At 38.6% G+C, this 24672-nt stretch overlaps 1 protein-coding gene across 1 annotated transcript; it reads left to right on the top strand.

The window, feature by feature from the left end:
• On the top strand, positions 1–22873 carry LOC118432768 (hemicentin-1-like). Its single transcript, XM_035844387.1, has 8 exons — positions 1–15; positions 358–652; positions 17562–17855; positions 18324–18429; positions 19085–19266; positions 20765–21043; positions 21538–21714; positions 22740–22873. The coding sequence occupies exons 1-8, from the start codon at positions 1–3 to the stop codon at positions 22871–22873; spliced, it is 1482 nt and encodes a 493-aa protein (XP_035700280.1).
• The last annotated feature ends 1799 nt before the right edge of the window (positions 22874–24672 follow it).

The following is a 24672-nucleotide window of genomic DNA, read 5'->3' as shown; positions in this document are numbered from 1 at the left end:
ATGACCACAAAGGAGGTACATCATTTAGATAGAGTATGTGAGCAGGCAAAAAACTATAATATTGAAAAAAGGGAATAGTTTTATATGTTATATCATAAATTAATCTGATCGATCCAGCCATCTATAAGTGACCACAAGATGACGAAGTCAATGCCTGGCGTGGGGTGATTTGATGATAGCTCTATATCTAGCCTTTTCTATGTACTTGGTATACTAATGCGTTTGTAGCAAAAGAACAAAGCCGCAAATTCGGCTTCAGTATCATAGAAAGCTACTAAAATGCCTATTATCCAACTTGACTGTCGTTTTAGCGATGAATAACTTGTTGAGGTAAGCTGCAAACACATAGACAAATAGCATCTAAATGATAACTTCTTGGCGAATGTAATTAACGCTTCTGTGCTTTTTATCGTTTTTTTTTTTACAACCATCCAGGTAAGAGGTGGTCTTAGCGGCGAGAGGACAGCTGTCTTTGCCTTCTACCCGCCGCAAAAATACTCCTACGGTCCGCTAGAAGGGAGGGCGTCTTTAGTCGGCATTGCCTCGCTCAAGATCAACAAAGCTGACTCATCAGACGAGGGTCTGTACGTTGTCACTGTCTTCTTAGGAGCTGCGGGGACGCAAGAGAGGCACGTGTATCTCAACATATTGGGTAGGCATTGAATTGTTAACCCATACTACCTACCTACTCATACAGTCCTACTTTTTACACCATTACCAAGAAGCGAGAAGAAGCGGAACATTTGTGTTAGACTACATCTGTGATACTTTTATGTATATATATATATCTGTTTACATCTTGTCTTGTTGTGACCTGAACTAAGCTCGGTTGTGCAAAAATGTACAATAAAGGTTTTTATTCATTCATTGATTCTTTGTGACACAGTGGTTGCGGGTTCGAATTTCGGCCGATTCAAAGACTTTATGTAAGAGGTGGTCTTTCAACCCAAGGGAATATGGATCATAATTGACCGAAATTGGCGACTGATGGATAAATTAGTGAGAAACGCAATTCCATGAAGTATTCATAACTCATCAAATTGTTTCATTCTAATACTGATTTCTTTGCTTAGCCCTCCGCACTTATGAGGAAGGCTATGACACTTTAAAAAAAATACATAACATAACCAACGGAATACATGTAGCTCCCTGCTGTAATTTTTTGACGGTTTTGCCGTCCAAGAGCAATAGAAACGCGCTCCGCCATATGCACTTGATGGTGTGACTAGAACTTTAACTTGATCATAAACTCATCAATGAATCAATCGACGTTTAAGGGAGACAGAAACAAACTTTTAGAATTTAAAGATATAAAAATTTGGAATGATTTACAAGTCACAACTTTAAGTAAAGTATAATATTTCCTAGAATTCTGGACTCGCGGCACTTTTTTATCAGTCTGCATCTTAAAAGGAAATCGCATTAAAACCAAGTCAACGGCCTTGCCTCTAGTAGTGCGAGAGATTTATATAGGCTAAAGCAAATGTATGAAGAAATGCGATCTTTAGATTTATTTCTTGGATAAAAGGTTTACTGAGTGAAAAAAAGCCGACGGTATCGCCAGGAGTAAGTAGGGTTGTATAGAGCGATAAGATTTTGTATTCGCCTGCTGGCTGTCTGGCGTATATAGATCTTATTACCATGCCGTAAGAGACACGTTAAGCGTGCCCGCAAAGCTACTATTGCAACCTTGTAGCACATGAACAAAACCTGTTGGCAGAATAATACATGAACTGTTCGGCACGATTTACAGTTGAACATTATGGTCAACGCCGTGAAATTCATCATTCTGGTACAGTGAGTGCTCAATCAGAGTCTTCGCTCCATGGGTGTCGGCAGAGTACTATATTACATGACAAGCCAGTTGTAACGTTTGTAATGGTTGATCTGGCATTAAAGAAGACTTTAGCTTTTGCAAGTGGAATTTCAATGGATTCGCACACAATTCTAGCACTGAAAAATTATACACAAAGAAGTAGAAATCAGAACCACACCACTCTTCATTTACTTTGAATCCTCCGTGGTATCCATACACTCGAAATGCACTAGCCAATCCATGCCGTTACAGATAATTAGCGTACCGACATTAGAACATGAAAAATACATGAACCATTACTTTAATCAAGAGCTCTGAGGCATGCCATTTGTAAGATCTTTACTGATATTTTCACACAAGTGTAAGAATACGCAATCTACAATCTTCATCAAGCAAAACAATGGATATAAGACAAAGTGGCTCTACAAATAAAGTTAATAGTGCGTGGAGTTACAAGAGGAGACGGAAGGAGATAATGTTACTGAGCGACAGATGGTTGGATCATCATAATTGTTTGTATGCCTTGTATAAAGCTATGCAGTAGAACGCAACACATGGGTTGCCATTTATGTATAAAAATGGTGGCTATTCGTTTTATTGGAATAAATTAGAAGTTTTAAAGATATATATTCCTTACGTACAGTACAGAAATCTTCTGGTATGATTTTGAAATTCAAAGCAAAATCAAGAATGCTCTAACCTTCTTGAGAAATGAAAGCATTCATTTTAAGAACCTGTTTTTGTATGCTCTTCCTTCTTCTGATATAAGGCATAATTTGCCTATTTTCTAAATTACTGATTTACTGTTGCAAGAGACTCCGTTTCAGATAATTATAGTGCCTGATCACCCAACGAAAAGCCAACGATTCTTTAAAAAATCATTTTACGTATCAATCATAAACAAAAGGTATCAACAACAGTACTAGAGAAATACGAATCAAAATATTTTCATTCCACATTCTTAGCGTTATATTTAAAAAGATTGTTTTAGAATTATGTGTCAGTGATATGCGCATATATTGCAGTTTCTAGGTCAAGATCGTATTTCTGCCTATCTTCGGATTGATTCTTCCCATTCATAGATCATTACCCCTGATTGTGGTGCAGCATAATCATAAATATGCATTAGTCAGACAATATCCCAATATCTGTATCAGAAGCGGGGAATTAATAAACCAGCGGTCCAATCATAAACACATCATTAAAATGTACCAAAAGTATACGCATTAAATCACCGAGTAGTTTGGGACCCATTAGAATATCTTTTGCTCATACATTCAACGCGGTATCCTGGTTTTCTGGAATTTAAAAGTGGTGTTTATTTTTCAACCCTAAGTCCTATTTGAAAATAGCAAGTCTCCTGCCACTCAGTTTAAGCTGCCATAATTTCAATAACATCTCTATATGCCAATATATAAAATGATATGCACATGAAGGACCATTAGTTTACCCTTAAGCTTAGTAGGATTTCAGGTTTTCATTTTACCGTTTTATGTAGAAATATCATTTTTTTAGGGCCACTCTGTACATGTATTCTCTCAAATTTCCCGGTGGCCCAGTTTTCGTTCATATGCATCACACAAACGCCCGCCCAGTTTATGTCCGTAATAAAAACGCTATGATGAACCCCAAAGTGAAATCATCCCCGCTTGCGGCATAAACACCACATCTCCATATATGAGTCATTTTGGCGGAAAATTAGGCTCATCAGGAAAGATTACCGGCACGGGAGGACAGCGTGAAATTGTACAGGCATGAGTATGTTATAGGCGTCTCTAATCACTTCCTGGAGGTAGAAACGCATGGATCATGTTTAGGCAAGGATTACCTAAATGCCGTATTCATATGTTGGTTTCGGGCTTAGATTCGGGTGAGCTCATTATACAAGCAGCGTGTTACACCCTAAAGTAATCTATAGAAAAACGATCATGATGAAGTATGAAAATTAAAATACTACTCCATTTTCACTGTAAATTGTTTGGTAAAAAATGAATAAAATTAGGAAAGCATTTTTGTTTTTTCATCCACTGAGATGTGCATTTCAAATGCTTTTGGTTTGCGTTTGTGGAGGTATGGTTATGTACGCAAATTGTCAAAGGTATTGACAATGTGTTCACAATGGCTGATTTTTTGTAACCTTGTTAATGACATTAAAGGTTTTTAATTGATTGAATTAACTTCAAGTTAACCTTTGTAAAGGAAAATCCCCGCAACGTAAAACGTAAAAAGTCGTGGAAAACATCATTATAAAAATTCATATCAGTGGCAAGAAAGAAAATCACCTAATGAACCCCATGTTGCGAAGTACATCTCCACAATGTATAGATTTGACATTTCAATTACCTCGATGACATAAATCAAGGCAAGGTTATGACTATTTTTCCATTAAGGGTTTTACGTGCAGTGCAGATGTTACTACGCCTCCTCGCCTCTGGGGCTGGAAATGAAATAGTCGTTGGGAGGAGATATTCCAGGATTATGCTAATCCAGCCTTTCTCGTGTACAGAGTTTAATGTCAAAATCAATTCGTGTTTATGACAGCGTATAGATCACCCAGCAGGCAAGTGAGGCAAGTGAGGTATTCAATGTTATACCAGTGGGGAAAATACATGTCCTTTACTTACTATTCCATCTGTATACCATTTACCAGTGTGAAGCAAGTGAGGGATTAAGTGGCGAGCCATTGGAGGGAAATGTATGCCAATTCTATTCCAATATTCCAATTCTGAATATCATATCATACCAGTGGTAGATAAAGGGTTGGTCAAGTAGTGGGTCGTCTTTTATCTGATGGAATCAGATGAAATTTTTAATCAGATACTTAGTATACATGATGTTTTTTTTTTTTTCAAAATAATATGACTGCCTTGTAGCTAATAAACATGAAATATGCCATATTACTCATTATGGGGATAAAGCACAACTTTACGACCGTGACCAATATTACTGTAGTAATTTAGTTATTAGTATGAGAGCTTGGAGCACATGACATCATACCTTAGACTTGCTCTTCGTATACAGCGAACAAAAGGTTTAAAAGAAACATGAATCATACCATTATGGAAACAGCATATAATCTTTGATAAAGTTTACCTTTAACAGATAGTTCTAAAGCGCATTATTCTTATCTATTTTGAACGGGCGTTTGCAAGACATGTACATTAAGCATGCTCTTCATTATGTAAAGCCACTTGCTCAATGTTACAAGGGGTATGGGAAAATGCTTGGTGACGACCTACAGCAGCCAAATGCTGCTAACATAAAAGCATCTATCAACATTACTAATGGTTGCAGATCGCAATTAGCGTTACCAATGATCGATAACATTAAAAGTTATCGTTAGTCACTTACGTGTTCACTCTAACATACAAACGCTGTCCCAAAACAGTAGTTAAGCAGCTGAAGCCGTAAGTCGTTTATGGTCATGTGATACAATTCGATATATATGAGTCAGTGGTAGCAGTCATAGTTTCACTTGCAGCTATCGTAACGTGGGTATCACCACGTATGTAGGCATGGGTCCTGGAACGCTGAGGTATTCCATGTGGATGTGTGCGGCGTTCTCGTGCCTTCTGACCGTTACGGTAGTACATGCTACGCAAGGTATGGAATAACTGTCTTTGTTAGAGATAGGCAATCTTTGAATGGTAAATGTATATGAGAGTATACTCTTAATGCATCTTATCTGTTCAAGCTACATAGATGTTAAGGACACGAACATCCATGTGGATGTGTGTGGCATTCTTGTGCCTTCTTACCGTTACGGTCATAGTAGATGCTGCGCAAGGTAGGGGACAACTGTCTTTGTTTGAAATAGACAATCGTGAATGGTAAATGTATATGAGAGAACAGTCGCATCTGATCTGTTCAAGCTACATAGATGTAAAGGACACGAACATCCATAGGACCATGTGGATGTGTGCGGCATCCTTGTGCCTTCTGACCGTTACGGTAGTACGTGCTACGCAAGGTAGGGAACAACTGTCTTTGTTAGAAATAGGCAATCGTGAATGGTAAATGTATATATGAGAACACTCTGATCTGATCTGCAAGCTACATAGATGTTAAGGACACGAACATCCATGTGGATGTGTGTGGCATCCTTGTGCCTTCTTACCGTTACGGTCATAGTAGATACTACGCAAGGTAGGGGACAACTGTCTTTGTTAGAAATAGGAAATCTTGAATGGTAAATGTATATGAGAGAACAGTCGCATCTGATCTGTTCAAGCTACATAGATGTAAAGGACACAAACTATGGGGAAGTCTGGTTTGCTTTGGTATCTATTTGTGTATAGGACATGACAGGTATGAATCTGTCTATTAGCATTGTCTATTTTCGGGCACAATCTGGCCTGTTTTATCATCATCATCACCATAATCATTTATTATTATCATCATCTCGCCGTGTTAAGACACGTCTTGTAAGAGACTTCCTTATTACGAGCGGGGGCCCTATTATTAAAGCTTACAGTGATCTGTATGCCACTGGGGGGAGTCGCGCTTGATGTACCGCGTTGACTCGATCAGATATGGTTCAGGTTGTAGCAATATGACATACAGTAGAGACATGACAATTTCGATACCGAAAATAGCATTGACAGGACGACAGCTTGACAGCCGCTTTTATCCTTTATCTGACAGCCTCATGTAGGAGGATATCTAAAAGCAAGACTGCTTCAGAATAGTAGAGACTGATCTAGTAGCTTCACCGTGTTGTACACTTATAAAATCAATGGTTCACTTGTCCTACTACGGTGATATCAAGTTTTCTCTATACATAAAGGAGACAACGTCGATGTAGGTTAGGCATCCAGGTAATAAGATTGTCGCCAAGCAACCAAGCAACTAGATATGGTTTTGGAAACGGTCAGACGTTTCGGATAGAATTCGCTATCCTTCGTCAGTGACACTGAAGTGATCTAAAAGATCATCAAAATATTTGTATTGAGCGCTCGAGAACTAGCGGCGCCCTTGTATGTCCTAGTGGCAATTCAGGCATGTTGAAATGTGTGAACACGAATATATCCAGCAAAGCTCTATATACTTCATCTAAGCTGAGCAGGCATACCTCCCTTACTAATGGGATAGCTCCCACCCGGACAATAGAGGAGTCTACGCGTGATATTTGTTCAACGCATCTGAATTCATCTAGGCGAAGGTGTTAGGTAAGTGGCAGTGACCATGCCATGGAGGTACTGCGTTGCTAAAGCAATTCAATGCTATGCATGATAAAATTTGTAGCCCAGCTCCCACATTTCAAAGCCATTTATCGAACCTCGCTATGAACGTACGATTGTAAGATTCATATTTTGTGGGCATTGCGGGATACTTCTAATGAGATAGGTCTGACGTCAGTGTATTCAGCATGTGGGATTTCGTTTCGCAGATGATGAGATTGTAAATCCACCGTCGGTATTGAAAGATGTTTTCTTCCCACGTCTTGTTGCTCATAACATCATCATGGCAAATTCGAAAAGACCTTTTGCCATTTCGAATCGTAGCAGTTACCATGTGATTTCTACTCGTGGAATTTTATGTACAGAGCGTCGTACATGCTGGTAGTTAAACACTCTTGACTGTTGTTTTGATTTTTAATTGTGAAAATAGAATGTATTATTAGGTGAGCAATGGTTACAAAGGATGTGTTGTTGACGCGTTGGTTGTCAATGAATGTTTTATACTTAATTTAGACACAGATATGGTTATAGTTTGCCTACATATCCGACTAGAATACAATCAGTGCATAATCGTTCATTGCCCGTAAAAACACATGATGCTCGTGTGCTATTAGTTACTCCATTGCAGCTGGTTTATGCTTGAGCATGTTTCTGACTCAACACAATATTGACATATATGGATGGAGATGAAAGGTGTAACGGAGGTCACATTTGAAGGTTGGGCGCGGTCAATGCAAGTCAGGGTTACCAAAATAGGTATTAAAAACTGACTTTTATATTTAAAACAGATATACTAGATATGCAAATATCGGAAAGAAAATACGTAATGTTAAAATATATGTCTTAGTAGTTTGACTCTGTCCTTGGTGCTGAACTGACCACTGTCATTAAATCACAAACTTCAAGGCGGATAGACAACTGACATATTTTACATATTCGTTAAAAAGATATTCAATATTTCTACCTTATGACGATTAATGATGACTATCATATTTCATGTATGGGTTCCACATGTTACAAGATAACAGCATAAACATTTGATACACGATCATGTAAAAGTTCCTTATGCTTCTCGATCCATCTTCATGTTGGTAGCAATGCATTTACGTAAAGATACACTATGTACACTTAGATTCTTGGGATGTACTTAGGAGTCTACTGTGACGAATGATGCTTTGGTTAACTTGATATGGTTGACATAAACTCCCCTTAGGTCATTCTAATGGTTGATGCATGACCATTTAGATGTGATATACTCTCACTGATATGTTGGTGCTAGCTATCAGATACTGCTGCCTCGTAAAGTCCTGGTAATTCATATTATCGCATTGCATAAACAGTGATGAAGATAAGGCTTAGGGCTAGTGCTTTATCTTGATATTATGGGTAATTCATATATTGTACCTTTAAAACAAGGGCATTTCTCTCACTCCACGATTATGCATAAACATTTACTTGAAAAATAGAATAATACTAATCAGACTCTGGTTACCATACGCCTAACTTTGAACATTTTTTTGTGCAAGGTATGCTTAGACACTTAAGAAACGGCACTGAAACATTAACATTTGCTCATAATTAAGTGCTGCTGAACCATGATTTTTAACGTTATGTTCACCTTCAAAAGAAATTTTGAATGACGCCAGAAATGTCGAGAGCTATTTGAAAGCCCACCAGGAGAGCTTACTTTACCACTAATGGGAGAAAAACAGAAGATTGTCCTTACCCTCCCTGTAACCTCACCACGTGCAGTAACGATATCTTTCACACGGATGCTCCATTAATAGCACATTAGGGAAATGGCTACATTAGATTCAGAAGCACTATCATTTATCCCACATTCATATGTGGAATAAAACAAACAGCTGTATTCAGTTTTAAGCATTTCCTGCAGTCTTAATCTAAAAAATAATTCAAATTGACCATATTTCACAAAGAATTTAATTTAAGACCAATAGTGGTATTTTAACCCTCAAACCACCGTATGGGGTCAAAACTGACCCCAGGCGTATATCAATGTGTGCCATTATGTCATTTCTAATCGAAAACAAATTTCCTTTCAGGAGTTTGTTTGTATATCTGTCCTATAACTTCTTATACGTTTTTGCCGAGATTGACTCATTGTTGATTAAGTTATCTTCGAAAGTTTATGCATGGTCCAGTGGGGTCAAAACTGACCCCAGCATTTTTTAAACAAACTTTTGCGACCAACACCTAAACTACTTATTGCAGGATCACAAAATTTTCAGAGAATGATGTACATGTAAGCCCAAATATTTGTAGCAACTTTTGTGCCATTATCATGTAATATGACGACATTATGATGTCATTTAGGTAATATCGGCCGCCATCTTGGATTTTGACTGATGACGTCATCAAATTAGCATAAATTACAAATATTTGGTCCTGAAATTTATGTTGAATTTTATAAGATGTGATAAACAATTGTTATTTGCCAAGAAAACCTTAAAACTTAAATGTTTAGTACAAAATTAGAAAATTTCGTAATAAATATGTCTGTTAGAATTCCGTTGCCATGGCAACATAAAAAATGATGAACCGACTTTGTTCACTGAAAATGTTTGCTATCAGCATTTTCTAAAATAATACCAAGTTTGGTGGCCCTAGCATAAGCCATTCAGGCGCTATAAGGCATTGAAGCTGGTACAGGCATCAAAAACCTCCTTCCCGATCTGAATAGCATTGGTGCAAAATGTAGTCCTCATGATCTTTTGCATAAATTATGATAATGAGCTTGAAGTATTCTCACCTAATCATGTCAGACTGTCCCAGATAGATTCATGAAACTATACATATATACAAATCACAAAATGATTCACACAAAAAACTGTATTTGTACAAAACGTTTTGGGGTCAGTTTTGACCCCATACGGTAATCTACGTCACAAAAAAGCTACGGTGGTTTGAGGGTTAACATCAGAATGGTACATCTATTGCATACATCATGAAAGAAGATGCCCAAATTTAATGTACCGGCCCCAACATGTAGACAATTCTAACGACCGCCGGTTATTCAAATGTGTGTTAGATGGATCGATAATGTAGAATCAGGTACGGAGAGAAGGTTATCGGTCTGTGCTATCTGAGCCTGACCCTGACTGGTGACACAGCTTACACGTATCGGCCATGTTGAGGGCTCTGGCACCTTCTCTATTGATCTGGCCGTTTTGTGTGGTGTTTGGAAGAGAGACAGGTACAGGGGTGTTGTTTATTGTATTGTTACTATTGTTGTTAACAATTGGATCGGCTTTCACCATTTTTCTTGCATATACTATAAATGCAAGTATGCATGCAGTCGTTGGTATAGTAAGAATATTAAATAATTCTTAACTTGTATGCAATAGAGTAGACATATCGATTGAAGTCAATTTCTATAGGTGCACTTAAACTATGACGGCCCTTTAGGCAAGGAATATGCAATTTTCTGCAATGTAGTAAAAGGCATTCATACAAATGATTTAGAAATGAGTCAGGAAATGCATTCTGTGTAAACCGACGGTTAAGCCTAAATTTAAAAGAAAACCTCTTGGTACGAAGGTATTAATATCATTGATACTTCTCATAGAATTAAGAATCTACAGTCAATATATGTATCATATGATGTACAGTTTCCAAAAATACCTCCAATCGCATCTGTAATCACCTTATGCTGTATGATTTTATAAAATCCCTTAAGCAAGCTCCCCCGTGCTGGGCCCAGTGGTTATGTCTTTCTATCGAGCTCAGATTGCCCACGCGATTATTTCTAAAATAGTAGAGAGAGATTGATGCGATCAACGCTGCGTGCATAGCAGATTCAGGACGATTCTTCTTACTGAAGCTCATCGGTGATACTCGTTTATCATATGTGGGTAGAGAATTACTGAATAGCGACTTGTATTAGGGTGACAGATAGGATTTCTTGTACCATGCATGTATCTACGTTTGCAATCTTAATACATGTAATAGAATGTACTCACTACTAATGCTAAAATAGAATTATGGTCATTCAATCAACACTTGTAATCTTTTATCATAACTATTTGAATTTGGATTACTTGTTTTTTGCTGTTGCTTCCGTCAATACATATTGTTTCTTTCCCTATTTCAAGTTTTCTTTAAATTGCTTGTTCACTTTTTATAACGACTTTCAGTTTTTTATGTTTGAAATATATGTCGACATAAGGTGCCATGCATGCCAGACATTTCCTTGGAGTTGTTCAAGCGTAAGTTCAAAGTCGTAACCCAAAGATTAAGAGGGAATGGGATTGCTGAGGAAAACATTTCTTTGCCATTATCTAGTTAAGGGCAGTTAAAATGATTTCACAGTTATATATTGCTACATTACACGATAGTATTTCAAGTCGTACCAAAAACTTCCTAGTCATATCAAACGTATTGCTGCCTTCCGATTTTCTGTAAGAGTATCAACGAAGAAAAAATTGACACATTGCGGCTCTTTGGCTTCTCGTTAGGCTTATAACCACACGGGGCTTGTAACAGGGTTCTTTGACATGCTTCACCTCGCCATTTGGATTCCCGTCACTAGGGACTGTAGCCAGCCGTACAATCGATACAACAGGTTAATGTGTCTGCCTTTGTGGATATCTCAAAGCTCCTACCACTTGCCCCGCTTGTAATTGGGGACCTTACATGGATACCCCAGTGTATGTTGGCTCAATTAGGAGAACCTAGTTTGTATGTATGGCCGAATCATGTGCTTTCTGCGGAATACGCCGTTTCACATTTTACCTTCGCGAAGATTTGCAAGAAGGTAACGTTATCGGTGCCATTCATCCGTCCGTCTGTCTGTTGACAGTAAAACCCGAGAAGCGTGTGGATGCGTCATTGTCATTTTTGATAGGTCAAAAGAAAGCAGGAAAGTTAAATTCACATTCGATAATTAGTGATAATAAGCCTTCTAGCGGCTTTTACGGCGCTACAGCAGAAGTTCTAGTTTTGATATTTCGTGGTAAAAAGCTCTTGGGACAGAAAGTCATTTCTAATGTTTTGGCCCCTAGCTTTTTTGGGAACTGCAGAGGCCGATTTTCTTTAAGTCATTAAAAGACAACTCAAAAAGGGGTTGACAGATCATCACGATGTTCTCTAATGTAATGAAGAGATGTTGGAACCAATGATTCCGGCTTGAAGCTACCCAGTTAAAAGCACTGACTCATTCATCCACTTCAATGGATAGCATCTCAACAGGCACTCAGCTAGTTTTACAGCTTTTAAGTCTTCGTGTGCTGAAAATGGGACACACTATTAGTGCCCTTATCTTGACCCCCTCTCTTTCGTTGTCGCGATCTGGCTCTTATATAAAAGTTCCAGTAACTAAAAGGCTTGGCCATACCCGTAGAAAGTATCTCCTCTAGATGCTATTAAAACCGGCATTAGAATCATTAAAAAATGATACGGTATAGTGACAGTATAGTGTACGAGGGGCGGTCAATAAGTAATGCCACTGACCCATTTTCCATAGCAGGAGATTAATGAAACTTGGCACAGTTATAAGTCTTTCTCTTCATAGGAACCACCCTTATGCATTTCTCCCATCGTTTGATGCAGCTCTGGACACCGTTTTTGTAGGACACCCCAGGTTGGTCCTCCAACAGATGCCTCATCAATGGCAGAAGAGGGACGACCAGGTCTGGGAGCTGTTTCCACAGACTTCCGGCCATGTTTGAATTCAGGATGCCAGCGTTTTACAAGGTCATATGATGGGGCATCATCACCATAAGTTTCTTTCATTTCATCAAAAGTCTTCTTTGGTGTGCGTCCTTTCAAATACAAAAACCGGATCACTGCGCGACACTCAACTGGTTCCATTTCACACCTGGTCCATTTCGCACCTGACTCAGTTCAAACACCAGTAAATCAGAAACCACAGTTAAGTTAGTTCAGAGCTGTTTTTTGCAACATAACCTATAAAGATATGAATCATTGCACACACAAAATTTCATTTAGATCAGACGACTGGAAGTGGGTCAGGGGCATTACTTATTGACCGCCCCTCGTATGTGAAGTAGTTAATGTAAAAACGTGTTATGACAGAGGTGATCAACGCAAACGAGCAATCAAATCTTTTCCATAATTATACATATACATTCGAGAAACTCGAGTAGACTATTTTCTCTAGAGATCGTTGGACTATTGCTTTATTATACTGTAAAAAATCTAATATAGCAACTTTTGCTTTATTACATTTTGCTTGAAGTGGATAGCCGAGATTTATTTCTAATAGTAAAGGCACAAATACCGATTAAATTGGGGAGGATGGGACGTAACAACGACCATTATTAAAGAAAGCACATGGGGGTCAGAATATAAAAACTAAGACATAGTAAGATAGACCTTTATTGATGTAGTTGAGGTTGCGAATATGCTAATTCGTACGTCGTACATTAAATTTAGTCTTATTAGGGTCCAACGACACTATACAGCAATATAAGCCCACAAGCCCTCAGAAACAATTAGACCACTAATTGGACACGCAGATGGCTGTGGTCTGTTGGAACCGACTAGTCTCCACGGTTGCTGCTTGACCATACATGTCAAAGTAACCAGCTGGCTTAGTGGTATAATTGGCTTAATTTTATCGATTGCTGATACTTAACTCCTGCTGCTCAAAGTAGACATAGATCCTGTGGGTCTTTTTATCTAAATTACAACAGCATAGTACAACGTGGTGTACAAGGCATAGAAGCTGTTCATACGCCATAACATATTTTCCGTGCACTAAATGGAAATAATATAGACAGAGCTTAAGTTGCAAATTACAAGCATAAGACATTGTCAGATACCAAATGCTGGATAGTTCAGCTTTGCAGTACGTGACAAAAGGAAATTGAGATTAACGGCGATATTTCTTGTTCAGGCGTTTGGCTACAGAAATGAAACAAATCATGGGAACTACGAAATACATTCCCACAAAAGCACAGCTGAGAACTCAAGTTGACTGAACTTAAAGCAGATTATATTGCCAACCAACTGCGCCTCCGGCTACACGATATATACATACAGGAGTGGTTCAGTTCTATTAAAAACAATTCAAAACTATCCTTTCTTAGCAAATCAAAAGAATCTTATGAACAAGAAAAATATCTTAATGATATAGATAACCTTGAAATTCGTAAAGCAATAACTCAGCTTAGAATCAGTAGCCATATATTGAATGTTGAAACAGGAAGATACTACAATATAGCCCCTGACCAAAGGTTCTGTCCATTCTGCCCAAAGCATTTTGAAGATGAATTTCACTTTATAATGAAATGTTGTAGATACGCTAGTTTACGTAATGAATTATTTATATTTCTCGAATCGAGTACAACAGATTTCAAGAAACTTGATGCCACAAACAGATTTATATATATCTTCAAATGTCAGAACTCCCATAATGCAAAAATAGGCAAATATATCAAGGACTGCTCTGCTATAAGAAAAAATACCGTAACTAATGAATAGCCTACTCCATTGTAATACTATACCAAAGAATTATGTTAGCCCTTATTGTTATGTTAACTAGGTTGCTAAGCTTAATCCTATACCATTGTTTTGTACTTAGTGTTATAGTTGTTGCCATACATTGTATCATATACAATTGTCGTGCAATAAAGTTCTTCTTCTATATTGTCCTTGGATAACAAGAGAAACGTCAATTTTAGGTCATGCCATTTTATGTCTGTTGCCTTAAGATCACAGTTACTCTGCTAAAAACAACTTGATTTGAACTTTAAAGAATATTTAGTGAGGGAGGCTTAAATAACAACGCTAATTTAGGTTTGTCGTCTTAAAACCATGAATATTTATTCAGTTCACTGCTCAACATGTAAGTAACGCCAGACACGCGTCTTCTTGTTAAATCACGACTTATCCCCACAGGACATCACCAGACATCAGACACCTCAGCCTGAAGGGTAGACGGGGAGTTGTCGTGGGCGGTGGTTTGATTTCGGTCTTAAGTGCACCACAGTGGCGTTTTAGCAATTGCTTTCTCTCGGGTGTTGTTCGGCTGATGAATGTTGATAAGATTCAAACCCTTATACGGTTGCTATTTGTTCCTCTATTGCTATTACAGAAATGTGTCAAAACGCTGACAGTGGCAATGGTGTTAATGTTAGAAGTTAAACATGTTCTTCTGTAGATCATATGCTTGCCGGGATCAATCAGTGATAGTAAAGTCATCACGAATAATGTCTGCTCTATGGGTCTGAATTATTTAAGTGGGTATCTCACTGAACTGCGGCACGTTTGCAGCATTTCTGAGTCCTAAATTGGATTTGGGTTACTCTTGACTTTATAAAGGGAATATCATGTAAAATTTTCAAGTATGACTTAAATGAAAGCAAAACACACAAAACGTAACAAGACTTTTTTTTATATTTGAAATTTGTTAACAGCTCTGTAAATCGTTCGTTCGCAGAGAGTTCGCCCGCCCAATAATACTTGTACGTTTTGCACGATATTCCCGTTATCAAGTCAAAGGTTCACCAACCAGTTTAGTACGTAGCGACACCACTAACGTGGCTCAGTCCAGTGACATTTCCACTTAAGTTTTAGAGTATACTTATATCTTTATCACATGTTGAAAGCCAGGATGCCACGAGGCGTGAGTATCTGTGTTACATAAAGGTAACGGTTTGAAAAGAAATGCTCGTACCAATTTAAGGCTTCGTCTTTGAGGTGCATATCTGTCCCGAGGCTTTTACTAGACAAGTACCTGAAGCAGGCAGTTGAAACGGTACAGATTACCTAGCTCCCTGAAAGCAACTACTTAAGCAGTCCTCTATTATTGAAGAGGATGGCGGGGCCGAGTGATTTGCAATTCCCCTGCTCCCGACGCCTAGGCACTAACATTCATCCTTAAACATTCATCCTTAATATCTCTGTCATGGATGAAGTTGTCATAGGGTTAGAAGCATGTTCTGATCTTTGTCAAACGTTGCAGAGTGTTCAGCCAGTATTTTCCGTGTTGGGAATACAAAGACCAAACATTTAGAGAGGAATCTATGCCAGGATTACTTCACCCATTTTTAGATTACGGGCCGAGTGGTACAACGTATATCAAACCAGATGTAGATTAGGGGGTCACTTAAAGTGGTCCTACATTTAAAATGGTATAATGGTAGTGCTCTATTTACAATGAGAAGATGATATCTTGCAAGTAGGTTGAAATTAAAGTGATAGGTTGATTTTACAACAATACACATTTGACTGAAACCTACTGCTTTAAACGCCAACCTTTACCGTCAATCTGCCTTCACAAATGGTTCGTAGATTGCTGTGGTCTATCTCGAATTCTCTGAAAATACTGTTTGAGGATTAGCTATAGTGTCTCTTCCAATGGATTTAGAACACGTAGAACTCGCTGCGACCGAGCACTAAGCAAATTCCATATGTATAGATGAAAAACGATTTTTTATGTTTTGTATATTTTGTTGTCTTTAATTCATTTTACACTGTGCGACATAAATCCAATGTAGATCCCGTTGTCGTCTAGCGGAATGGGTGCCTGTCGACAATGTTAGCTGTCTTCTTTTTATTTTCTTATCCTACAGATAGTCGTATTTTACGGGCAGTGAGGTAGTCACAATGTAAAGTCAATTTATGGCAAAATAAGCTGATGGTCACCTCTCGGACATGTAGTCATTGTTAAGCATATTAGGTACTTATCAAACATGTAACTCTCAGTCAAAGCTAAGATCCACATCTAAAAATTCAGAGGTTTGTATTATAACGGATGAAATTTGCAGATGTAGACGGGTGTTACCATTTGAAAGAGAGTGCCCCTTTGGAACGGGCCATTAGATCGTTCAGGAAATTACTAGTTAAGCGACATTAACACCTTCCAGTCAGCTGATAATCTATATATCTGTGTTGTGTGGTTTTGCTTCAGTGATCTGTCTCCTGCTAAGATATTGACAACATATCTAAGTATAGCACTGGATAAGGATTAGTAAAGGCACGTTTAACGCCACAAGGTATCTGATAATTCAAATGAATGATGTCAAGAGTTTTGAGAAAACGGTACCGCGTAAGTGCTTGGTATGCAATAGATTCCATTGCTCTCGAGGCATCCTACATAAGTATCCAACTGATGAAAGATAATCAACACAATCTTTCGTCACCTCATCCACATCCAAGCACAGACGGAGTTATATAAACGAAATTTTGTTTACGTCAGCGACGAGGAAGGCAGCTCAAGTGATAAAAAAAGAAGGCCAGGTCAAGTAATACAAATACATAGGTCTGTACACTAGTGAATGGTACAGTTCTTCATGATTTAAACGAATTAACATCATGATAAGGGTGAGGTATGTAAACTTAGTTGTATTTGGTGTCGCATTTTCGTAAACGTACAGCAGCGCCACTTAGCAGTGGAAGAGAGAACTGTCATTATTGTTCTGGAGAAATCATTTCAATTGTCAAAAAAAAAAAAAACGAATGTGTCAGCCAACTGAAGTACCACTATACAGGAACTCGTAACTATATACATGATAATGCATGTAGCCTGAATATTTCAGGTTAACAACGAAAAATATAAAATGTTGTTTGTTTTTTTCCAGTGCGGCCGATTGTGACGGTAGGTCCACGCAGTCCATATATCGTGACATCAGGCAAAGACTACATCTTAAACTGCTCCATAACCAAGTCCAAACCAGAAGTGAACGACGTGTACTGGACTAAAGACGACGTTCGGCTGACGACCAGCAGGCGTCAGGGGAAGTATGAGGGAGGGGACGGCAGCTACCCGTCCCTCGTCATACGTGACGTGGGCAGGGGAGACTCGGGAGAGTACGCATGCGTCGCCGATCACGTGACTGGCTCTGTGAGCAAGAGCCTCACATTAGGAGTACTGTGTAAGTAACAAATATAACTACGTCGATGAAGGTTAGACATCCAGGTAACAAGACACGCCAAAAAGCAGTGACTCAAGCAACTGGATATGATTTTCCAAAATCATATCGAGTTGCTTGTGTAACTGATTTTGGCGTAACAAATACAATTGTATGATTAAGAAAATTAAACTATAAGGAAAATGCATGCGCACCTTAATCATCAATTATTATCAATACCTTACAGAACTTATAAAAGATATACCTGGTATCCAAACGAAAAAGAAAAACATTCGATAATCTACCTCTTAGCAAGGAGCTTTTAGCTTTTTGCTCTTAGCTATGCCTATGCCACATATGTGAATGTCATATTTGTTTTCAAGTATTTCTCAATTCAACGGACATACAAAGTATAATTTTGGCATACGGCAGTGCGTTAGGGATACAAAAGATTGATATTTATGTAACTTTTCATCTGTGCACGCTCCCCAGATAAGGCTGATATCATAAAGATCTCGGAGTCTATGACAGCTGCGAACGGAGACGACGTGCAGCTGTACTGTGTGGCAGACGGGAACCCTCCTCCTGATATATATTGGTAATGCTGCAATCTCTATGCGTTAAACTCAAGGTTCTGCACGTAAAAAGGACCCAACACACTTCAGAACAGGAGCTGTGAAGCCACATTGCACTGCCACTAGCTACATGATTGTCACGAAAACAACATTCACTGCTTCAGCACAGTTGTGGAATTACAGTTTTGATTACCTTTACCTAACTACAATTTCACGAATACCTTAATCTAAAGAAGAATGTGTTGATTCATATACTAGGCATACTCAGCGGCAACGCGTACGAATTAGGATTTCTACAAATCCAATTACGCATGTTCAGGTCAAAGTTGAAGGCCCCGGAGACGTTAACCAAATACTGGACATTCTTATCGGCTGACGGAGGCAGTATACATCTAGCCAATGGCATGAATAAAGCATGGTCGAGACAAGAACTGTTAACAAGTCAATGACCTTTAACTTTGACTTGCGCATATACACTTGGATTCCACAACGGGGTTATAGATGGTACTTATTAAGTAGTATGTAGTGATTCGAATGAGGCATCTCATTCTGGAGGCTCGTCATCAGCTCACAGTATCCTTAAATGCAAACTGGCTAACCCGCAAGTTAATCTGATGATATTATGAAATCTTGTAAAACTCTTGATAACTCGACGTCATTGATGTTTGCCTGTGACAGGACGTTCCAGGGCGCGCCGGTGAGGACAGAAGTGCGCAGACTCAATGAAACGGTCAGCATGAGCAAACTGCTGTTAGATGGCGTCAGCGGAAACGACACGGGCTTGTACGCATGCTCAGTGCGGAATGGTGTGGGAAGCAGGGCGGTCACAAGATGGCTGAAGCTGAGAGTCAGACTACCAGGTAGAAAAAAAACTTTCTCAATTTTTCACATTATTATAATATATTGGCAATGACAATACAATCATGTATTATTTGCAGCCAGTAGGTACCAACTTTTTTTTAGTAATGAGGCTGATTTACGTGGTTGAGGCACCTCCTCGAACACGGGACCCCCGTTTTACGTCCCTTCCGAAAGAAGAATTCGTGAATTCTTGGTCGGGCTACAGCATCCGGTCGTCCTTGGCGGTTTCCCATCCAAGAACTGACCGGCCGGACTGCACGTTGCTTACATAACTTCCGAATTCAAGGGGATCGTGTGTATCAACGGGCCACACGGTAGTAGCTATAGCAAATGACGAGTAAACATATGTTTCAATATTTATATTGCAATCCATACTACAGTATGGGATTGCAATATATTGCTTTTCCTTTGTCTCTTCTTCTTCTTCTCCTGTCAAATCTTCAATTGGATTCAACTTTTTCATTTTTGGGCCAAATGAGCTGAAATTTGGTATGGGCATAGAGTTGGCAAATACCCCCAGGCGTTTTTTTCACTTTCTTGATAGAGGCCTTAGAATTTATGATATTTAGGGTTTTTGGTCATTTTTAGACAAAATATGTATATTTTGGGCCCCTGTGCCCTGGTATTACAAGCTAATGACCTGAAATTTGGTACAGAGGTGCATTAAACATATGAGCACAGAAAACCATCAACACTTTCTTCATAGATTGCTGAAATAATTAGTTATTTTAGGGGTTTTGGCCATTTTTGACTAAAAATGTATATTTTTGGCTCCTATGCCCTTGTATTAAAACCAAATGACATGAAATTTGGTATATAGGTGCGTTTGACATATGACCACAGAACCCCATCAACATTTTATTCAATGTTTACTCCAAAAATGAGTTATTTTAGGGTTTTTGGCCATTTTTGACTAAAAATGTATATTTTTTGCTCCTATGCCCTTGTATAGAAACCAAATGACCTGAAATTTGGTACAGAGGTGCATTGAACATATGCTCACAGGACCCCATTAACACTTTCTTCATAGATCACTTAAAAAATTAGTTATTTTGGGGTTTTCAGCCATTTTTGACTAAAAATGTATATTTTTGGCTTCTATGCCCTTGTATGTAAACCAAATGACCTGAAATTTGGTAGAAAGGTAAATTGGACTTATGACAACAGGACTACATCAACACTTTCTTCATAGAGCACTCATAAAATGAGTTATTTTGGGACTTTTAGCCATTTTTAACTAAAAAATGTATATATTTGGCTCCTATGCCCTTATATTGAAACCAAATGACCTAAAATTCGGCATGAAGGTGTGTAGGACAAGTGCCCACATTACTTCATTTTCCCTTTGAGCAAACATTACTTCAAATTGTTAAATTTTGGGATTTTTTCAATGATGAAGATGGATTGCAATATGCTGTATTTGCTCCTAAGCAAATATCGGCCTTTCTAGTTTAACTAAACTTTCAATTCATAAAAATCGTTCATTTTTCTTTACAGGGGAACCCGAAGGAGGATACACTCAGATAACCATCATCGCTGGCGCATGCGCAGGATCTGTCTGGCTTCTGCTGTGCATCTTTCTCTTGGCCATCTATATTCGGAGGCGCCGGAAGCGGTCACGCGTTAAGGAGTCCAAGAACAAAGACTTTGCGTACTACTACACAGATGACCCCTACGAGTTCCAGTATTTGGGGTTACGGAGCTTTGAATCCGGTCCGAAACGAAGTACGTCCGGGGTCAAGGCCGCTCAGTCCTATGAGGCAGGTTTAGATGGAGGTATGTTCTTAGGATAACTATTTCCTACATGTATGTGTCGTATGCAAATCTATGACTATCTTTCTCTCTCCATTTGTTTCGTATGTGTGTGTGTGTGTGCGCGCGCGTATGTGTGCGTGATTTGATGAAAAGGCCAGAAAGATTAGAAAACATCGATCATCAATACATTTTGAACAAAAGTCTCAAGATCCACCATTTTCAGTCTCACATCCTGACACCTTTGAACCGGGCCAGCGGGAAAAAACCTTCAAACACACCAACACAAACAAACCCATTTTCTCAGAGGTAACAAAGGTCCATGTGCACTGATTTCCTAATCTCCAGGCAGATTTACCAGTGTCATAAGCTGGCCAAGGAGTACCGTGAGCTGGCCAAAGGGAGTCATCAGCCAAACACACTCCTAGGTCGGCTTCACTCCCCTAGTAGCTTTTGAAATCGTACTCCACCGTAGAAAATATGCTTAACGATTACTGAAATCCATATATTTGTTACAGGGCGAAGATATGCAAAGGCACTCTATAACTACTCACCACTGGATGAGGACGAACTGCGCCTGTGTATCGGTGACGTCATCGAGGTGATCAAGGGGGAGGGCGACGGTTGGTGGTTCGGCTACCTGAACGGGAGAGTCGGCATGTTCCCCTCGAACTATGTGGACGTCCTGTCTTCGGGTAACAAATTTTTTTAATGTTTTTGCGGATACATAAAGCTACACTACCAAAAATGCTTTTTCTTGTTTATCTTGTTTTGCTTCCTCACAGAAAATTTTTCTTCCAGGAGGAAAATTATTTCTTCCCCAAGAAATCTTAGAAAAATGTGCTTGTCCATGTCCATGGGGCAAGCAAATTTTTGCTTGTTAAGCTTTTTAGACTATTTGATATTTCTTTTCTTGTATTTCCAAAAAATCTTTTTCTTGTTTATCTTGTTTTACTTTCTCACAGAAAATCTATCTGCCAGGAAGAAAAAAATTCTTGTATTTCGTAAGAGTGAACTGCTAATCAACGACATCAGACAAAAGAGTGTTTGAATCTGGTTAAGAAAAAACAAAAATTTATAGAATTCTTTTCTTGCATTATAAGAAAAAAAGAGAAGATTTTGCTGATATCTAGAAAAGTTTTGGTAGTTTCTCGCTTTGTCTGAATTTTGTTCTACATTTTCTTCCAGCAAGAATATTTTTCTTTATATAAGAATTGTCCACGGAGTAAGCAAAATAAGAAAAAAATAATTTTTGGTAGTGTAGTGAACATGAGGTGAACTGCTAATCAACGACATCAGACAAAAGAGTGTTTGAGTGTTGCAATATATATGGCAGAGTTGCACTCCTTAATAGAAAATATAGAAACACATAAACCTGTTCTCTTATTTCTACTATAACTGAAGTTGAATGTTAGCTAGTGTATTTTGCATTTGCATGACACATTATATAGAGATGCGTAATTGGGCGATGTCTAAAAAGAATAGAATGAATAGAATAGAATGACTGGTTTACTTGCAACAAACAAGTGCACAATCATAGACATACCATTGCAGCCATACATGCATGCCTGAATTGGGGTATGGAACGTAAACTTTTATTGAACTTCATTAAAATCTATTCAACAATGTTACAATCAAAGGCAAGGTACTATCTGAACATGAAAGCCATTAAGGATACCCACTTGATACGATATCTATCTTTTTTCATGTCTCACTCCAGACGACAGAAGGACCAACACCCTACCTCTCAGTCGCAAGGCCACCATGCTGAACGAAAAGTCACAGGCCCACCAGGCTAGAGCGGCCAAATCATCATTGGATGAGGTAGCTGAGTTCTCCCTGTTTACAATATAATACATAAATGAGTCAGCCGCTTTCTCTCTTCCCAAATCAACGATTCAACCTTCAAGTGTATTGTACCAAATTAAATTTGAGTTCTCTATTGTACAATGATACACGAAATGAACTTTGTTGAATCAATTGTTCTTATAAATTGATTTTTTTTATCACAAGGATAGCTTTGTCGTACTTAGTTTGAAAACTATCAGACCTGCAGCTGCCTATGTGATTATGAATTGCATGGGTAATTTTAGAACTGTATCAGTTTGCCGATTGTTTATTGTTTATTGTTTATTAAGAAACCTTTTAGCCCTTATGGGCTAATCTTCCAAGGTTCAATCAACATGAATCAAGTTTACAATCAACATGAATACATACATTTTTAAAAATACAACAATCACAGAGTATTTACAATAGAGCACAGTGTCTAGGGGTCAGAGGTCTAGTTGACAATGTTTGAGATAGCTTGCTTAAAACTGGACAGTGTATACAGTGACTTAATGTTAGATGGCAATGAGTTCCAGAGCATAATTGCTCGGTACAGGAAGGTACGTTTTCCACTGTTTGTTTTAGGTTTGGGTAGTCTGAAGTTGTTGGATACAGAAAATCTAGTATTATACATGCCGATCATGCATGATAATATATTTCATATAGAAAAGCAAGAAATACATGTACACTATATGGCCTTCTGAAAAAAAAATTCATTAATTCACCCATTCAAGTACCGTACAAATATCCATATTCCCACTCAAAAATACTGTTCTCTTATTTCTACTATTGCTTTTATTACGTGTTGGCCACTATAGCCAATATAACCATTAATAACCTTTAATATTTTTCATCGTGACTTGCTGTATGAAGTTTATTACAATACAAGCATACAGTCACGATTTTTTCAACTAACTAAAACCGGGCCACAGCCCTTAATTGACAAGAGTGTACTTAGACCTTTGTGGTAAAAATGTACAACAATGGTCTTAATTCATTCGTATGGTAGTGTTCGTATCATCCCCTGAATCCAACTGGGTCCCTCTTACTAAAATGATTCGGTTGTTGTTGTTGTGCTATAGGAAACGGCGAAACGCCTGTCTGGCAACGCCCCACTGCCGCCGCCGCCGCCGCCCCCGGACATGAGAACACCTGTCAAGTACGAACAGTCGTCCATCTGAGCTACGGTGGGCAGCTTTAAACTACAACAGGCAACAACGTCAGCTTTCTGCATCCGTACGGAAAGGCAGAATGTGTAAGCCGTCGCTACATATGCAACAACAGCAATGTTTCAGTTAGAATTATCTTTTATCTTCTATTCTTTTTGGTAACCTCCATCTAAGCTATGGTGGGCAACTTTAAACTACAACAGGCAACAGCGTCAGCTTTCTACGTCTATTATGAACTACACTGAAAGGCAGAATGTATAAGCCGTGGCTACATGTGCAACGACAGCAAAGTTTCAATTAAGATTATCTGCCTATTCTTTTGGTAACCCTGCTGGGAGAGGTGATTTTTGACAGCAGTTGAATCAACCGTTGATTCGCCACGTGGATATCAAAAGCTTTTATCTCTGAATCATTGTTGCAGTAGGCAGATGACAGTTGGTCGATCGAGGAGCAGAAATTGGAGCACTCAAAAGAAAAAAAAAACACGTTGAGTATCCAAAAGGCTCTGGAATCATGAGATTTTTTTCTTAACTGTTTAAAATAATGATCATGGGAAATATGTGCCTCCATCTATTGGTAGAATCTACTATTTGTTATGTACAAGACCATGGTTTTCTGATCTATCTGACTGACAGCACTTTAGATGTCGCAAAATGG

The sequence above is a fragment of the Branchiostoma floridae genome, chromosome 16, assembly GCF_000003815.2.
Source record: "Branchiostoma floridae strain S238N-H82 chromosome 16, Bfl_VNyyK, whole genome shotgun sequence".
In the NCBI taxonomy this organism is placed as follows: Eukaryota; Metazoa; Chordata; class Leptocardii; order Amphioxiformes; family Branchiostomatidae; genus Branchiostoma; species Branchiostoma floridae.
This window is presented reverse-complemented; position numbering and strand designations above follow the sequence as displayed.